Genomic DNA, 20,077 nt, shown 5'->3' on the forward strand with positions numbered 1-20,077 from the left:
TCTGTAACATTTCACATAAACCATGTTTGTCTGCATCGAAGTAGCGGTCCTTGTACCTAGCATTGAGCACTGTACCTAGCACAGTGACACTGTAAAGAAGCTCAGAAAGAATGCCTCCGAATCACTTGTTCACTGCCCTTGTAGAGTACTTTTGCTTTAACCCCACGGTCTGTGTCGGCAGTTTTGTTGTGCAGGCGTTTCAATGCTACGACAGAAGGTATCACGTCTGCTGCAGATGCAGTTGATTATCTTATTTGTCAAGTCAGTTGTTCGAATGGAACTAGGAGTATATTCATGTTTCCAAGTTTCAAACATGTTATCAAATGCCATTGAAATGGCAGCAGCGGTATGAGAACCAGCACATTCTTGAGCATGCAATATGTCTTTCCTCAGTACGAAATCCTCGTCGACCCACTGTGCTGTCAGACTCGGCATGCTCATGGGGCTGACATCTGAGTGGGTTGATTCACTGATGTGGTCATCCTGTCTGGGTTGGCGCCCCCCTTGGGTTGTGCCATGGCGGAGATCTTTGTGGGCTATACTCAGCCTTGTCTCAGGATGGTAAGTTGGTGGTTGAAGATATCCCTCTAGTGGTGTGGGGGCTGTGCTTTGGCAAAGTGGGTGGGGTTATATCCTTCCTGTTTGGCCCTGTCCGGGGGTGTCCTCGGATGGGGCCTCAGTGTCTCCTGACCCCTCCTGTCTCAACCTCCAGTATTTATGCTGCAGTAGTTTATGTGTCGGGGGGCTAGGGTCAGTTTGTTATATCTGGAGTACTTCTCCTGTCCTATTCGGTGTCCTGTGTGAATCTAAGTGTGCGTTCTCTAATTCTCCTTCTCTCTTTCTTTCTCTCTCTCGGAGGACCTGAGCCCTAGGACCATGCCCCGGGACTACCTGACATGATGACTCCTTGCTGTCCCCAGTCCACCTGGCCGTGCTGCTGCTCCAGTTTCAACTGTTCTGCCTTATTATTATTTGACCATGCTGGTAATTTATGAACATTTGAACATCTTGGCCATGTTCTGTTATAATCTTCACCCGGCACAGCCAGAAGAGGACTGGCCACCCCACATATGCTTTCTCTAATTCTCTCTTTCGTTCTCTCTCTCGGAGGACCTGAGCCCTAGGACCATGCCCCAGGACTACCTGACATGATGACTCCTTGCTGTCCTCAGTCCACCTGACCGTGCTGCTGCTCCAATTTCAACTGTTCTGCCTAATTATTATTTGACCATGCTGGTCATTTATGAACATTTGAACATCTTGGCCATGTTCTGTTATAATCTCCACCCGGCACAGCCAGAAGAGGACTGGCCACCCCACATAGCCTGGTTCCTCTCTAGGTTTCTTCCTAGGTTTTGGCCTTTCTAGGGAGTTTTTCCTAGCCACCGTGCTTCTACACCTGCATTGCTTGCTGTTTGGGGTTTTAGGCTGGGTTTCTGTACAGCACTTTGAGATATCAGCTGATGTACGAAGGGCTATATAAATACATTTGATTTGATTTGATTTGACGTCGCTGGTCCAAATGTCAGTCGTGAATCTAATAGCAGTGACGCCCATAGCAAGTAGCTGTGTTACTGTGTAACTCCGGTAGGGCAACATCTGAAAAATAGCGCCTACTTGGTAGTGTGTACCGGTGCTCTGGGTGCTCGACCAAACGGTGAAAGCTAACATCATCCATGACAGAGAACTGTTGACTGCCAAGGGCAATGAATCCCATTATCTTGGCGTTAAGGGATTTCACCTTTGAGTTGTCTGCCTGAAATGTTCTTACTCTTTCAAATGAATGCTCGACCTGAACTTGTTTAGTTGTTGGAAGTGTGCGCTTAGTATTTTTCTGCTGTTGTTCTCTGTAGCACTGTATTTTTCGTGGCTTCATTACGTCATCTACCTACGTTATATAGGTATGCAGCTTTGACATTGGTTTTGCACATCAGCATTAAACTAGACATCGGGCTGATGCCGATGTTAGCATTTTTAGCTAATATCGGCCGATTCCGATATGCTTACTGATATATCGTGCATCCCTAGTGTTATTTCATAGTTTTGATGTCTTTACTATTATTCTACAATATAGATAATAGCAAAAATGAAGAAAAACCCTTGAATGAGTAGCTGTGTCAAAACATTTTAATGGTACTGTATACATTCTACAGACCCTACTGAGTATTCCAAACCCAACTTTTACATTACATTGGCACATATAATATTTTTTTCTCTATAAACCACTATGCAATTTACAGGCCTAAAGTGTATTGCATTGGGACCAATGTAATGGGTGGAGTAGAAAGGGCTGCTGGGTATTTATACCACAGTCATCCAAGAAATAATACCATATTGTGTCTGCGTTCCAAAAAAAGGACACACCCTCCTCCATTTACCCTCGCCTTATGACCTTGGGGGAACCTCCGTCACCATCTTGGACGTCGGTCCAAATGATTAGCTAAGCAAAATAACTTGGCAACGTAAGCCCATCAGCCCTCGTTTTTGATCAAATATCGTATTACCACAGACTTTTTTTTAATTGGAAAACTGGAAGTCTTAATGTTGCTGTAGGGACACTAATGTTGCTGCCTTGACGCCAATCGCCTTTATGCTGCTACATTGTAGCAAAAAGCCAATGTTTTACTGCCACCTACTGAGTTGGAGATTTAGAGCAGGCCGCAATAGTAGTCAAAGGGCCAACCACCAAAAATGTGTTGTTCCATGACCCAGGAAACAAAACTGCTGAATTTCAACAACATTACGTATATAATGTTATGAATATGAACTCTGTTTTTCAAAACTTGTAAAAGTTGCACATTATTTTCTTATTTTTAATAAGAAGAAGTTAGGACTTTTTGTATCGAAATCATAGCGCATTTTCGGTTAATTTCCTATACTTTTGTTGCACAATTGCACACAGAACACAACTCGGCGCTCGGTGTTCGTCCTTGCATAATAATATTATATTTATTTTATATAGCACCTTTCATTATACAGATAAGCTCAAAGACACTTAAAAACAAAAGTACATGTAGTTCTTTGGCTGGACAATGGTCTTCAACAGATGCTGGGACGCACATAGCAGTGATGTGTCGTTCGCGAACGAACGCCTCTATTTGAACGGATATTTTCTAACGTCGGGAGCCAAATAGCATCGGTGAAAGAGCTGTTCATTTGGCTTCTGATTTGAATAGTGCTACTACGTTCTCGACCAGCCTCATTATTGCAATAATTAATCGATATTAAATAAAGATGATTGTTTGAAGAAATGACCAGTACTGAATTTCCACGACAGCTTACAATTTTTTTATTTTGATTTTATTTTACTAGGCAAGTCAGTTAAGAACAAATTCTTATTTTCAATGACGGCCTAGGAACCGTGGGTTAACTGCCTGTTCAGGGGCAGAACGACAGATTTGTACCTTGTCAGCTCAGGGATTTGAACTTGCAACCTTTCGGTTACTAGTCCAACGCTCTAACCACTAGGCTACCCTGCCGCGTGCATTATTATTACAATTTCAATTAGAGGAAATAAATTGTACATTTTACAGGTTATGATCAAAACAACAACAAACTCTCTGACATATAAAGGGACAGAGAGAATGATAGAAGAGGGAGAATGTTAAACAGGGACTTCGAACAGATATCTCTGTGTTGTCTTTGACAATATAGCCAATTTTGACATTGTGGCTGTGTCATATGTGGCTATATACAGAACCAGTCAAAAGTTTGGACACGCCTACTCAATCCAGGGTATTTCTTTATTTGTACTATTTTCTACATTGTAGAATAATAGTGAAGACATCAAAACTATTAAATAACACATATGGAATCATGTCGTAACCCAAAAAATGTTAAACAAATCAAGATGTATTTTGTTTGAGATCCTTCAAAGCAGCCACCCTTTGCCTTGATGACAGCTTTGCACACACTTGGCATTCTCTCAACCAGCTTCATGAGGTAGTCACCTGGAATGCATTTCAATTAACAGGTGTACCTTGTTAAAAGTTCATTTGTGGAATTTCTTAATGCGTTTGAGCCAATCAGTTGTGTTATGACAAGGTAAGTGTGTGATGGATTCTGTTAAAATGTAACATGTTTCAAGTTAAACTGTGGTTTGTTTGTATCCTGATTAGTGAATGATTACTGTGAGTATTAATGGAGTTTAGGCCATGAAACGGTGTGTATGCTAATTTGAAAAGGTTGACCTAATCAGATAAGAAAAAATTGCCTAGGATCAGAGAGCAGGGTCAGGCCCAGGACAGTGAAGATGGACGGGGTGTGATTCTGACGTTGTAAAAGAGAACTTGTTCTCAACTAGCTTACCTGGTTAAATAAAATAAAGGTGATGTTTTATTTATTTTTTAAACATCTAGCTAAACAAAGAGAGGACCATTGACATTCCACAGGGGAGATATGGGAAACTCCTTGGGGTCATAAAATGGATACAAAAGTGTGGTGACCAAAAGGAGGGAAGAGTATATATAAGATGTGTTGTGAACTTTCTAAATGTATGTACTCAGCTCACAGCATCCTTGGTAATAAACACTTGAAACTTCTCTGGAGCTTTTGGTCTCAATCAATCTTTACAATCAAAGAGGTTGCAATAGCAATTTTCTTTTTAACAGGTGGTATACAGAAGATAGCCCTATTTGGTAAAAGACCAAGTCCATATAATGGCAAGAACAGCTCAAATAAGTAAAGAGAAACGACAGTCCATCATTACTTTAAGACACTTTGAAAGCTTCTTCAAGTGCAGTCGCAAAACCATCAAGCGCTATGATGAAACTGGCTCTCATGAGGAAAAGGAAGACCCAGAGTTATCTCTGCTGCAGAGGATAAGTTTATTAGAGTTACCAGCCTCAGAAATTGCAGCCCAAATAAATGCTTCACAGAGTAACAGACACATCAACATCAGACACCTCAACATCAACTGTTCAGAGGAGACTGCGTGAATCAGGCCTTCATGGTCAAATTGCTGCAACAAAAAAACAACTACTAAAGGACACCAATAACAAGAAGAGACTTGCTTGGGCCAGGAAACGTGAGCGATGGATATTAGACCAGTGGAAATCTTTCCTTTTGTCTGATGAGTCCAAATTTGAGATTGTTGGTTCCAACCGCTGTGTCTTTGTGAGACACAGAGTAAGTAAATGGATAATCTCCGCATGTGTGGTTCCCACCTGAATCATGGAAGATAAGGTGTGATGGTGTGGGGGTGCTTTGCTGGTGACACCGTCTGTGATTTATTTAGAATTCAAGGCACACTTAACCAGCATGGCTACCACAGCATTCTGCAGCGATACACCATCCCATCTGGTTTGCGCTTAGTGAGACTATAATTTGTTTTTCAACAGGACCCAAAATACACCTCCAGGCTGTGTAAGGGCTATTTGACCAAGGAAATGGAGTGCTGCATCAGATGACCTGGCCAATTGAGATGGTTTGGGATGAGTTGGACCGCAGAGTAAAGGAAACGCAGCCAACATCTGCTTCTCAAATTATACTCCCATGTGTCCGGTACAGTTGAAACTGGGATTCATCCGTGAAGAGCACACTTCTCTGTCTTGCCAGTGGCCATCGAAGGTGAGCATTTGTCCATTGAAGATGGTTACGACGCCAAACTGCAGTCAGGTCAAGACCCTGATGAGGACAACAAGCACACAGATGAGCTTCATTGAGATGTGTGCTTCCCTGAGATGGTTTCTGACAGTTTTTGCAGACCCACAGTTTCATCAGCTGTCCAGGTGGCTGGTCTCTGACTATGGTGAAAAAGCCGAATGTGGAGGTCCTGGGCTGGCGTGGTTACACGGGGTCTGCGGGTGTGAGGCCATTTGAACGTACTGCCCAATTCTCTAAAACAACACTTATGGTAGAGAAATTAACATTCAATTCACTGGCAACAGTTCTGGACATGCCTGCAGTCAGCATGCCAATTACACTCTCCCTCAAAACTTGATGAATCTGTGGCATTGTGTTGTGTGACAAAACTGCACATTTTAGAGTGGACTTATTTTCCACAGCACAAGGTGCACCTGTGTATTGATCATGCTGTTTAATCAGCTTCTTGATATGCCACACCTGTCATTTAGATGGATTATCTTGGAAAAAAGGAGAAATGCTCACTAACAGGAAGATAAACACATTTTTCCCCAAAATTTGAGTGAAATGAGCTTTCAGTGCATATGCAACATCTTTTATTTCAGCTCATGAAGCATGGGACCAGGACCAACACTTAACATATTATGTTTATATTTTTGTTCAGTAAATATATACATTGTAAAAATGTATGAAAACAAAAATGTGATCCTAATTTAAGATTATAGTTAAGCATGAGGTTAGAAGTGTGGTTAAGGGTAGGGTTAGGTTAAAAATCTAATTTAAAAAAGATACATTGTAGAAATCAGCTGGGTTTATGACTTTGTGGCTGTGGTAACTAGTGACCACAGTGGTGCTTCCAGAACGGTTATGTCCTGACATTGATACTTCCTGTAGGTATCATATGTTTCCTGTCAAATTTGTATTATACTTTTTGATACGTTTGCTTATGCAATATTAGTTTAAAAATAAAATAATGTAGCCTAATTAAAAACAAAAAAAGACATACAATTTGTTCCCTAAACCAGAAGTTGTGAACTACAAATATGGCGTATTTTGTAGTTTTCCACCAAATCCTAGGGTAAGGAATGTCAATTATATCTTCACCAATTTCATTCTAATTGACATGTAAAATGATATGTACATTCATTAATAACTCAATAAAGTTGTACTGCATCACCATATGCCAATTCAATGTTTGAAGTTGTGCACTTTTTGAAATGTGTTTTTCAGTCCTTGATATTCAAGGATGGAATGTGGGTTCGACATTATTTTAAAAGGATCCCTTAAGGAACTTCATGTCAAATAATGTTTGGATATGTTCATCTATTGTTGATTTACAAATCATCAAAGTTTGGAGAAATTGCACCTGTGGGGGGCGCTACTGAGCACTCCATGGCCACCAGGGGTAGGGTATAAATTGGGGGGGGATTCCATGACCAGGCTTGGCTTGTTACACTATATTTTCTAGGGGTGTATTTAGCTTCATGGTGTGAAAACAAGTGTATGTACGTAAATGTTTCTAAAACTATGTTATATCAATATTGGAGCATTGATAATATCATATACTATTTAAACATTCTAAACATTTGATGTGGCAATTCAACCCCTATACCAATTATGGCCTAAAGGCCATAACCACACCTGGAATGCCATGGTGTCCAGCACAGCGTGTTTCTGATAAGCAAGACAACGATGCACTGAATTTCTCACCGCCCTATCCAAATAGAGTAATATAATAATAATAATAATATAATAATAATATAATATAATAATAGATAGAGCAGCTGTGCCATGATTTGGCATTCACCTTCTGAAAATATATGCAGCCAAAAATATATAGTAGCCAACAGAACCCATGCAGAAAAACACACCTGCTGTCTCCATGCGCAAAACATTTTGGATGTCAATGATACAGAGGTAGCCTACAGAAAGAATGCAGGTAGGTAATAAGCATAATAGCATGGTATACATAGCATGGTATCTATAGCTACTCCTAGCCTATTATGCCTATAATAAAATCCCATATGAAGATGCATTTATTATTGCATAGGCCTATATTGCGCAGGCCTAACTGAAGGTCAGTCGGTCATATAATAAGCTCGACTGTTGTTCCCTGTTACAAATCGATAAAACCGTCTGACCCACAGAACCAACAAGTAAGTGTGAGTGATGTTTTCACGTGTGTGTATCTGACTCTCCTACCTGGGTCTGCCGTAACTATTTTACGTGAGTGAGTGAGATGTTAGACAAATTCCTGAACTAAGTGTTTTCATCATTCAAGATTGCAGCTGGAAGCAACAAGAAGCACTGTGATGTGTGTGGACCCAAGGACAGGAAGACACAGTACACATGCATCAAGTGCAAGAAATACAGTTCCTCATGTGGTTTGTAGACCGGCCTTAATTTGTGTTTAACAGGGCTCATTTATCATTTCCATTAAATACTGTATGTAAAATTTGTCCTTCCAATTTGTTCAGTTCAAAGCAATAAACATCAATAGTGATGAAAACCTTGTTTCATTTATATTTGTTCAAGATAAACAATAATTCCACCCATGTCTTAATTTAAATAGATTTGTTTACAAAAATCGCATTCTCTAAAAAATAAAAGTGCTTTCATTGATAAAATGTATTCTAGCAGAGGTAAATGGCAAATATTAACCATGTACGCTGTCTATCTCTTGTAATTGATATAAGTCAACATTAAGTATTTTTTACGTAAATTGTTACAGCTGTACTGTTTTAAAAACCCAATAATGCCGTAGGTCCATCAGACCCACGTTCATTGGGTGAATAACAAAAACATGAACACCACAAGGGTTAAGCTTACACGCAGGTGTTCAGAGCATGCTAATTAGCACAGGTGGTCACCTTTGTCTTCAGTAAACAAGTCCTGTAACATGGAGATATGGACGTGTGGGAACACTAACCTTATGTCTAGATGTGTGTAAACTGCAATTATATTATTTTCAGTCAATCTTTGGGATGATAACCCCCCCCCCCCCATCTATGGATCACATGTAATCAATAGAGTATGAATAGACAGGATAAGCTTCCAACATCTCTTTAATTGGCTTTGAGTCATGGATTATAGAAGTAAATATGAGCTATTAAACATTTTCTTGCCATCACCAAAATAGTTGATTGTGAAAAGACATGAAAAGTTCATAACGGAATACTGTATATAATCACTTGACCCATTCTTTTAATGCAATCAATTACAAATTGAAGTAAGAACTTGTTAACTCATAAAAGCAGAACAAAATGGACAAATTTCAAGCAAAACAATTGTTTGAAACAGGCATTTTAAAAACAGAAACTGAGAACTATATAATACACATGGCAATTCAGTCCAGTGGTTCTCCATCTATTACAATGTAAAGCCGGAGTTAGTACGTCGTTGTTCAACACAATTTACAGTCTCGTTCTCAGGGTTGTCCTTCCAACGTAGAAGTCGTCTCATCGAACAGACTGAGCAGGTTCTTTGGTTCAAAGCTGGGTCGAGGGAGTGGCTCTGAGCGGACCCAGTTCCGGACGGGCCATTGGGAAGTGTGTGTAGATGTGTTGTGCTGATTGTGTGCGTCCATGGACCGGTCTATCTGGCTGAGTCTGTGAGAGCCTGTGCCTTTGGGGGACCCTGTGAGTGCTGTCATTGTGTGGCGGGATCTGTCTGAGTGGATGCTGGAGGGTGTGTGCGCGAGGTTGAGGCTACGTGAAGGTGTGTGGATGTGACTAGAGTGTGTAGGGGTGTGGGCAGGACTGAGTTGATGGAATACTGGAGGTGAGTTCGGCAGAGGGGTGGAGGTGCTTCCCATGGATAGCCGGGATTTGATTCTGTTGAATGAGAAAATTGTGTGAATGTGAAAGGGCAATAATAAGTTAAATATAAGTGAAGGCTTTTTCTATTGAGTAACTGTGGCTGAAAGGATGGACAAAAGATTGATCTCACTATACCTTTTCAGCAGCAGTGCTAACATTGCATTTTAATATATTTTTTATTATGCCTATGTATGTTATGTTGTGAATTTGAACAAGAAATACATGTTTCTTGTAGATTATTCTGACGTTTTTCATATGATGTAACCTATGACTAATGAAAACTTATGTCCCCATAGAGATTTAAAATAAGTGTTCAATACAGCTTATTTATACACTTCTGTAATATTTATGAAATGCATATTGTTATATTTGGTAGCACTTATTTGTTTTTTCCTTTGCCTCTAACCCCCTTCGATGTATAGAACGGATGTGGGTGGGGCCAGGTCCACATAATGGTGCAACTTTCCAAAAAATCCCAAAAGCTCTGACGAAGGCCGTGTGGCCGATACGTAAGCTTATTAAAGATTGGTGATACTATCAAGAGCAGTGTGCGGTTTCCTTTTTCCTTCAATATATTTTTTATTGTTAACTCTTTTAACTTAACAGGTACAGTGGCGGACAAATATATTGCCACCCTTGCACTTTTCTTAACTTAAGGCACACCTGTTAATTGAAACGCACCTTCAGTGCTCGGTTGTCTCTGCCAAGTCTGTCCCTAAACAATTTGATTGGCTGGTTTTACACATTAAAAACTTTCAAATAACCCTTTGTTGACCGTGTCTGGGTGTTATCAGCCACCACCAGTACCGGCCTGTACTCTAAATGCCCTAAGCTCTCTTCTGGCCCCTTCCACCAGCTGCCAAACTAACCCTGATTCAGATGACCATTCTACCCATGCTAGACTACGGAGACTAAATTTATAGATGGGAAGGTAAAGGTGCTCTCAAGAGGCTAGATGTTCTTTACCATTCGGCCATCAGATTTGCCACCAATGCTCCTTACAGGACAATCACTGCACTCTATACTCCTCTGTAAACTGATCATCTCTGTATACCCGTTGCAAGACCCACTGGTTGATGCTTATTTATAAAAACCCTCTTAGGCCTCACTCCGCCCTATCTGAGATATCTACTGCAGCCCTCATCCTCCACATACAACACCCGTTCTGCCAGTCACATTCTGTTAAAGGTCCCCAAAGCACACATCCCAGCGACTGGAACGAGCTGCAATAAACACTCAAAATTGACAGTTTTATCTAAATCATGGACACTCTTACTGACAGTTGTGGCTGCTTCGCGTGATGTATTGTTGTGTCTACCGTCTTGCCCTTTGTGCTGTTGTCTGTGCCCAATAATGTTTGTACCATGTTTTGTGCTGCTGCCATGTTGTGTTGTGTCTTAGGTCTCTCTTTATGTAGTGTTGTCTCTTGTCGTGATGTATACATTTTTTTTTCAGCCCCTGTAGCCCTTTTGGTAGGCCGTCCTTGTAAATAAAAATTTGTTCCAAAGTTTTGGGACTGGGAGGGCAGTATTGAGTAGCTTGGATAATAAGGTGCCCAGAGTAAACTGCCTGCTACTCAGGCCCAAAAGCTAGAATATGCATATAATTAGTAGATTTGGATAGAAAACACTGAAGTTTCTAAAACTGTTTGAATGATGTCTGTGAGTATAACAAAACCTGAGAAAAAAAATCCAACCAGGAAGTGGGAAATCTGAGGTTTGTAGTTTTTACAAGTCATTGCCTATCGAATATACAGTGTCTATGGGATCATATTGCACTTCCTAAGGCTCCCACTAGGTGTCAACAGTCTTTAGAACCTTGTGAAGAAGGAGAGAATAAGAGCTGATTGAGTCAGGGGTCTGGCAGAGTGCCATGAGCTCAGTCTCGCGTGTGCCCGTGAGGGTTAGCTGCGTTCCATTGCATTTCTAAAGACAAAAGGAAATGTCCGGTTGAAACATTATTGAAGATGTATGATAAAATCATCCTAAAGATTGATTCTATACATCGTTTGACATGTTTCTACTACCTGTTATATAACTTTTTGGACTTTGTCTGAACTTTCGCCTGGACTTGCCCGTGCCTCGTGAGAAACAAAAAGGTGTTTGGACAAATTATGGACTTTATCAAACATTTATTGTGGAACTGGGATTCCTGGGAGTACATTCTGATGAAGATCAAAGGTAAATGAATATTTATAATGCTATTTCTGACACCTCTCCTTCTTTGGAAAATGGCTGTATGTTTTTCTGTGGCTAGGTGCTGACCTAACATAATCGTTTGGTGTGCTTTCGCCATAAAGCCTATTTGAAATTGGACACTGTGGCTGGATTTACAAGAAATGCATCTTTAAAATGGTGTAGAATACATGTATGTTTGAGGAATTTTAATTATGGGATTTCTGTTGTTTTGAATTTGGCGCCCTGCAATTTCACTGGCTGTTGGCGAGGTGGGACGCTACCGTTCCACATATCCCAGAGAGGTTAACCGACTTGCCTAATAAGATATACATATATATATTTTTTAAGCTGGTTGAGAGCGTGCCAAGTGTGCAAAGCTGTCATCAAGGCAAAGGGTGGCTACTTTGAATAATCTCAAAAATAAAATAAATGTTGATTTGTTTAACACTTTTTTGGTTACTATGATTCCATGTGTGTTATTTGGTCTTCACTATTATTCTACAACATAGAAAATAATAAAAAATAAAGAAAAAACATTGAATGAATAGGTGTCCAAACTTTTGACTGGTACTGTACATTATCCAGCGACAGTAAAGTAGTCTGAGTGTACAAAACATTAGGAACACCTTCCTAATATTGACCTGCACCCACTTTTGCCTCAGAACAACCTCACTTCATTGGGCATGGATTCTAAACGGTGTCGAAAGCGTTCCCCACGGATGCTAGCCAATGTTGACTCCAATGCATCCCACAGTTGTGTCAAGTTGGCTGGTAGTGGATCACTACTCTAAATAGCTCGTTCCATCTCATCCCACAGATGCTCAACTGGATTGAGATCTTGTGACTGGGCAGGCCACTGCAGTAAGCTGAATTCAAAGACATGTCCAGGAATGGTTCCATGAACAATACTAGCCTTGTGGCATAATCCTGCTGATAGAAACTGAGTTGCAGATGGATACACTACCGCCATGAAGGGATGCACCTGATTAGCAATGATGTTCAGATATCCTGTGGCATTCAAACGTTGCTCCACTTTCATCAAGGGGCCCAATGTGTGCCATGAAAACATCCCACATCACCAGCCTGCAATGTTGATAACCACTTGAGTAAATGCTTTTCTCCATACCCTAGTCCACCCATCAGCAAGAACCCAGATTCCGACCAGGCAATGTTTTTCCAATTCTCAAGGGGCTACTGTTTTCCATTACTTAGCCCACTGCAATCGCAGTTTCTTGTTTTTTTGCCGAAAGAAGTGGAACTCTAAGGTCCACCAGTGTTGTGGTTCTTGACAGACTCAAACCGGTGCACATTGCATCTACTACCATACCCCGTTCAAAGACAGTAAAATATTTTGTCTTGCCCATTCACACTCTGAATGGCAAACATACATCACTGTCTCAAAAATACTTTTTAACCCCTTCATCGACACTGATTGAAGAGTATTTAACAATAAGAGATCATAGCTTTCACTTGGTCAGTCTCATGGAAAACGCAGGTGTCCTAATGTTTTGTACACTCAGTGTATATGAATATGCAGAAAAAGGGACATTGAGGTTGCATTAAATGGAGAACTCCCTCCCAATCAACATCTCAAATGCTCCCTCTCATTTGGATGTTACCTGGTCTCGTGTCAGTTCAGAGTTTGTCATTTACCTGTGAGAGAAGGTGGGGGAGTGCTCTGGGCCCAGGGCGTCGGGCAGAAACACCACGTCCTCGAGGCTGCCTGAGTCGGTGTGCATCATGGCACTGGGGGGCAGCATGAACTCCAGCTCCGAACTGTCCTTTGGAGGGGTGCACGGTGAAGGAGGCGTCCAGCGTGGAAGGAACGGGAGGTTGAGAGAGGAGAAGAGCCCCCAACCAGAGTATAAAATAGACTAAGAGAGAAAGGTAGAAGATACACAAGTTTATTAAATAGAAGTACAAATCAAACAGGTCCATCTTGAACAACATTGAGTCTATCCACGGGGATGCAAACTGGTGAGGGCCAAAAAAGGAGACACTTATTTTGTGAAAAAATAAATTCCCTGCTTAGCGTGAAATGCAGGTTAACTAATTAAACAACAAATAATATGATTTACATGATCAGTCTGTGTGTAAAATAAAAAGGGGTTAATGTGAACCTAACTCACCTAAAAAAAATAAAACTTAAGGAAAGCAATCCAATGCTATTTGATGCCCAGACTTTACAGCAAACGACAATGAAGTCTTGAGGGGAAAAAAAAAACAATACACCAATATTGCAGTTAGCCATGACAACCTTTATAATAGAACGTTTGTGACCACACATCTAAAATATTGCACTTGGGGAAAAACATCTTAAAAGTAGAAATAGTTTCATTCTAACTGGCACTCTTTTTGCTCTATTATAGTGGCCACTATAGAAGATATTGATCAAGTGCACAAGGCTAAATGTGCAAAAATAATGTTCAATGAGTAAAATAAAACATAACAATCCACCTCACTCACACACAAATGATACTGTCAAGTTCAACAACCAAAGCAATATTTTTGGACTACACTGCACATTACTACATTATACACTTTCTGCCTGTGGACATGAGTTCCACAATGTGCCACCAGAGCATTATACCCTTTGTTGGCATAATTGATATCTTTAAGGCAGAGAGTACACCTGGCATACTCCTTTTAATCCACTGTATTGAAAAAGTGAGAAAGAGGGAAAGTGTGTGGTGTTCCTTTCACCTCCATAGTGGCATCCAGCTTAAGCCAGGCCCAGCTTCAGCTACACTTGATCCCTGAATCCACTTGTTTAACAAGCAATGCCTCATTTTCAACTAATTGTCTCATTCTGAAAATAAACCACATACTGTAGATGGAAAACATTTCAGATAGTAGTTAGTTAGCTAGTTAAAATTTCACACAGATTGCCAGGGTCCTAGTAAGCAACTAAAGCGTTATAAATTGAGGAACGGAAAGGAGTCAAATACCAGTTAATACTATAGCGAATTGGTTAGGTTACTAACGTTATCTCATCTGATGTTGTAACATTAGCTAGATAACGTTAGCTGTCTGACTTCCATTAACCAACTAATTTTCACACCACAAACTAAATTATTTGATCAGTTAAGTTGGCTAATGTTGCTCAACATTTCTCTGGCTAGCTAACGGAGAATTCGATCCAGCTAGCAAGATACTTAACAATGCTAACAATACTTGTTCCACCACACTTTCTCCCTCACCTCAAACTTTCCAAATGCCAGTTGTTTTTCAAGTACGCTCCATCATCTTCTCACACCTGTCCCCGTGGTCAGGCTTCTCACCTACCTCTTCGTTATCGTTCAGGGAACGTGCTGCTGTAACCGGCAAACTGCGTTTCTACTCTCTGCTGTCTTTCCAGAGCGCACGCTGATGCTGTAACTAGCAAATTGGTTGTTCCTTCTCTCTTCAGTCACGTGCTGCATTATGTTGTTATGTAAACAATTATCTGAGCCTTGGATAAGGCCAGTATTGCTCCAAAAGCACATTACTCGTTTGCTTACAGCCAGTAATGATCCAAAGCCACCCCCCACCCAAAATGTTCTCAATGGATCTACACGAATCATGTAGGTCACCTATTTTGGATTAAAAAATTTGCCGAAAGGTGACTAGTTTGCATCCCTGTATATCATAGCTACTTTAGAATATATTTTCTTATATTGGTTAGCAGTTGAGTTTGAACAAAATGTATTATTAAAATAGTTAAATCGCAGTTTAGAGGGAGGCGGAAAGTTATGGCGGCTGGGTTTACCAACCTGGCAGAAGGTGACTAGTGTGAGCAGGGTTTCGCGGAGAAAGAGGGAGACATGGCGCCTCCACCTGTGTCTCCTGACCACTGGCAGGGTGAGGAGCTCGGGCACGGTGGCCCTCACAGACAGCTCCGGGGCCAGCATCATCCGCAGCACAGTCTGCAGCTCCACTGACAGGCCTGGAAGTACACAGACAATAACAGGAAACAGAAAATTAAGATAAAAAGGATGACCCTAATAGGCATAAAATGTGAATGTCCAGACTCGAGACAAATTTGCCAGGTGCAAACCATATGAACAAAATTATTCCCTTACACTGATGCTCCCGATTGCTTTTCAATATTAGACAAACATGGAAGGACATGACAGTGTGCAGGTTCATTTCACTGCTGAAAAGGAGGAGTACAAATCAAACGGGCAAATCTTGTATAACATTAAAAGTCAATCCAACATGCGTATCATATATATTTTCTTAAGACCTGGGGTCGTAGCCACAAAGCATTTCAGTAGAAAATTGGTTGTAAGTGCTAAGAGACATTTTACTCTACCTTACTTGGTTAAAAAAAAACAAATTAAAAAAAGAAGTTGTGCATGAGCTGTCCTAACCAGTTAAGTTACCAGCAGGTGTCTTGATAATTTAAAAAAGGTAGTGAGTCAGTGGTTCCTGTGTCACATGCAATTGCTTTGGATGTGTTGAAAGAATTGGATATTTCTAGGATATGATCAATCCATAAATAATCTAAAACTACATACATCTCTTGGGCTTTTGACAATGATTTCACGAGGCCCATTTCACTAGGCAGAGATGGTGTCAGGCAAAAACTAGAAGCATAGAAGCATTTTACCATTGCAACATTTGTATCAGGCAAAAATTATATTAAGTGTTTTATCATTGCAACATTTGATGTACAGTTACATTCAACGTGGATGTCCGAAACATGTTCACAGCTGGCGATGCCTTACTGCAATTGGGTATTTCCCATCATTTGTTAGAATATCAATGAGAGTCATCACCATCTTTCCTTTGCGGTATCTCAAACTGTTGTGATTAGCACCTGAGAAACTTTTGAGGAGTTTTACTCCTGGCTCAGAGTTTGAGCAGTGTCTGAACATCATCCTAAAACCTACTCAGAGTTCAGTTTTTTGTCTTAAAAACAGGTTAACAGGATTCCAAGTACCTTCTCTGAGATGTTTTGTGGATACGGTCTCAGATGTGTAAAAGCCGCCATTACCCATTATCTGTGTCATATTTAGAAGATTGTTAAATTGTTTTTTAAAAAAAAAAGACAATAAATATATTGTACAAAAAAAACAACAACCTGCCATTACCATTGGTAAACTCCGCAGGTAGACGGCCTTGCCTGAGCTGCTGCCATCCCTCTCCCCCTTTTGGCACCTCCATATTGCAAGCCAGCTCCAAGATGGACACGCCAAGACTGAGAGAAACAGGAAAGTCTCATTATTACTAATTGATTAGATATAAATCATGTTTTTTTTCCCCACCAGGTGCTCAAAGCACTTCACATCAAAAAGGGGAATCACTTCCTCCATTATTAAGGAGTATAGGGGGAGCACCGGCATAATCACCTGAAAACATCAGCAGCAAGGCCATACTCGCCCCTCAGCAGCTCTGGGGCCATGTATCGGGGATCACCCTCCTGGACATCCTCCTTCTCCCTCCCCTTCCCCTCCGGCAGGCCAGCGGCGACTCCCTCCCCTCGGAGCTCCAGTGCTAGCCCAAAGTCTCCTAATTTGAGGCGGCCAGAGCGCGTCAGGAACACGTTGGCCGGCTTGAGATCCAGGTGGGCGAAGCCACGGGCGTGAAGATGGTGCAGCGCCGAGAGGAGGTCGCACAGGTATGCCCACGCTGCAGGCTCATCTGTCGAGTAATGGGAGAAAAATTTGTCATTATGGACACACAGGGTTACATTCCTCAGGTATTGTTAGCACTGGCGTTTTGTATCAGTGGCGGTCAGACAAAGTGTATCAACAGAAATCATCACACCCCAAATGTCATAGAAATAGGTGACAAGAACTATAAACAAATACAAAGAAACTCACATGAACAACATTTAATTTCACTGCCATTCACAAATCACATGCATAGAACAGTAGTATGCAACATATGATGTGTCACACAGTGCACCTTTCCAATTTTTACTGACTGACCTGGGCTGGAAGGTTGGGCCTCGGCGTGCAGCAGCAGGCTGGTGCAGCACAGCTCCATCTGGATGTACAAGCGGCACCCCTCCTCCCAGGCTGCCACAAAGCCCAGGATGTGTGGGTGGGGGCACAGGCGCTCGTGGTTCTGGGCCTCCCGCATGCTCCTGTTGCGCTCACTGTTGCCCCTGAAGCGCTGGACTGAACGCTTGACAGCATAGTGGTGCCCGTCCTGGAGGCTCAGCACCTGGGAAGCGGTCAAGTGGAGCTCTGAGATCTTGTTCTTGTGTTATTTAGGCTCTCCACATTAAAGATGTTGATAGATAAAATGTATCATGTCAATGATATTTTAATTTCCTGTGCATCAGTTTTGGACAGTTCCCACTCACCTTGTACACCTCACCGAAGGACCCTCTCCCCAGCAGGCCCAGGTTGGTGAAGCACTGGTTGAAGTAGGACTGCTGTCTGCCGGGGTCGTACAGCGACAGCGGCGGGGGGAGATTTGATGAGGGAGTGGGAGAGGGGAGACCAGGGGGACGGGGGGCGCTGGGGGAAGACCCGGCTCAGAGGGGGGCAGCCCTTGGACGGGGGGGCGCGGGGGTAGTGAGTGCGAGATATGGGCGGGAGTCGAGAGAGATGAGGTGGAGGATGAAGAGAAGGGGAGACGGCGTTTCTTAAGGGAGAAGGACTGCTCAGCCTTGGAGAAGTGGGTGGGGAGGGGGAGAGGTGTGGTGGCAACTTTGGTTTCCAAGTACACAGACATGGCTTGGAGAAGTTGAGGGCTCAATAAAGGAGCATTGGCCTGGGAAGTGACAGGGAAGGTAAGGTGACCGTAGGATCCTAAGTTTCTGAGCACAAGTTCTGAGATTCAGCGCTGAGAAAATAGAAAGGTCAACATTAGTGTGCTTTCAACATAGTCAAGACAAGATGATGTTGACATTGGGTGCAAAACGGATAACAAATCTGTAAAAGACAACCTAATCAAAGCAACTTTAGGTAGCTAACAATAACAGCCTGAACCACATGAGTGACGTGTCAGTCAAATACCCATTAACCAACTAAGCTGGCACAAATGTCATTGATTTTGTTTCTGTTAAATAAATTGAAGTTGTCAGCTAATAACTGTAGCCTTGCCATCGAGTTGGGTAATCTTAACGTTAACATTACATGGACATTGCATTATTCAATGTAAACAACAGCTAGCCAGCTCTCCAAAAGGAGTTTACTTACCAGACTGGACGAATTCTATCAAAATGAACAGCTTAATTCCAAGTGGCAGTCATCAACGTAGCTAATAGTAGCATTCTTATGACCAGAGAAACACGAAAGTCATCTTTAGATTAAAATATACTGGTTAACGTTCGAGAGTTGGCAAATAGAGCTGGCTAGCTCCTATCCAAGTCAAGCACATTGTATTTCATGGAAAATATATGTTCCTGAACCAAAGGAGAACGACTTCCCCGCCTCAACCAAGTATGGTTAGCTGCAGCCCAATATGGCGACCGGAGGACTTCTTCTTCAATGAGGTTTAACGGCGGTTGGCATCCAACATATGTTGCATTACCGCCACCTACTAGACTGGAGTACAACTCCCTTATGCTTTGCTTGAAAAAAACAAATACCCTACCATCGAACACTACACTCACACATCTTTAAAAAATTAAAAAAAAAATTAAAAACACACCCTACTCCACTATTTAGTCCTACCTCATGCCAACAACATGAAAGGATGTGACACCTTCACGTAACACACTCTGTAACTCTTCTGATGTCAAGTCTCGCACTGTAAATACTGCACGGCCAATTCAGACATCAGATTGACCATGCAATGCCTTTAAAGCAATTCTGCACCCATACTCCCATACTTCTCTGCCTCTAACCCTATTACAGGGGCTGAGTCACTGGCTTACTGGGGCTCTCTCATGCTGTCCCTGGAAGGGGTGCGTCACCTGAGTGGGTTGATTCACTGATGTGGTCATCCTGTCTGGGTTGCCCCCCCCTTGGGTTGTGCCGTGGCGGAGATCTTTGTGGGCTATACTCAGCCTTGTCTCAGGATGGTAAGTTGGTGGTTGAAGATATCCCTCTAGTGGTGTGGGGGCTGTGCTTTGGTAAAGTGGGTGGGGTTATATCCTTCCTGTTTGGCCCTGTCTGGGGGTGTCCTTGGATGGGGCCACAGTGTCTCCTGACCCCTCCTGTCTCAACCTCCAGTATTTATGCTGCAGTAGCTTATGTGTCGGGGGGCTAGGGTCAGTTTGTTATATCTGGAGTACTTCTCCTGTCCTATTCGGTGTCCTGTGTGAATCTAAGTGTGCGTTCTCTAATTCTCCCCTTCTCTCTTTCTTTCTCTCTCTCGGAGGACCTGAGCCCTAGGACCATGCCCCAGGACTACCTGACATGATGACTCCTTGCTGTCCCCAGTCCACCTGGCCGTGCTGCTGCTCCAGTTTCAACTGTTCTGCCTTATTATTATTCGACCATGCTGGTCATTTATGAACATTTGAACATCTTGGCCATGTTCTGTTATAATCTCCACCCGGCACAGCCAGAAAAGGACTGGCCACCCCACATATGCTCTCTCTAATTCTCTCTTTCT

At 42.0% G+C, this 20,077-nt stretch overlaps 1 protein-coding gene across 1 annotated transcript; it reads right to left on the reverse strand.

The window, feature by feature from the left end:
* Positions 1-8,630: 8,630 nt before the first annotated feature.
* Positions 8,631-18,996, reverse strand: pkmyt1 (protein kinase, membrane associated tyrosine/threonine 1). The gene is given in 10 exon segments (XM_046369340.1): positions 8,631-9,416; positions 13,232-13,452; positions 15,331-15,503; positions 16,654-16,760; positions 16,912-17,203; positions 17,494-17,731; positions 17,874-17,981; positions 17,983-18,075; positions 18,077-18,358; positions 18,715-18,996. Coding segments are annotated over 9 exon segments (1,809 nt in total). The 5' UTR covers positions 18,248-18,358; positions 18,715-18,996; the 3' UTR covers positions 8,631-9,010.
* Positions 18,997-20,077: the final 1,081 nt, after the last annotated feature.

The sequence above is a fragment of the Oncorhynchus gorbuscha genome, linkage group LG11 (assembly GCF_021184085.1).
Source record: "Oncorhynchus gorbuscha isolate QuinsamMale2020 ecotype Even-year linkage group LG11, OgorEven_v1.0, whole genome shotgun sequence".
NCBI classification, from domain to species: domain Eukaryota; kingdom Metazoa; phylum Chordata; class Actinopteri; order Salmoniformes; family Salmonidae; genus Oncorhynchus; species Oncorhynchus gorbuscha.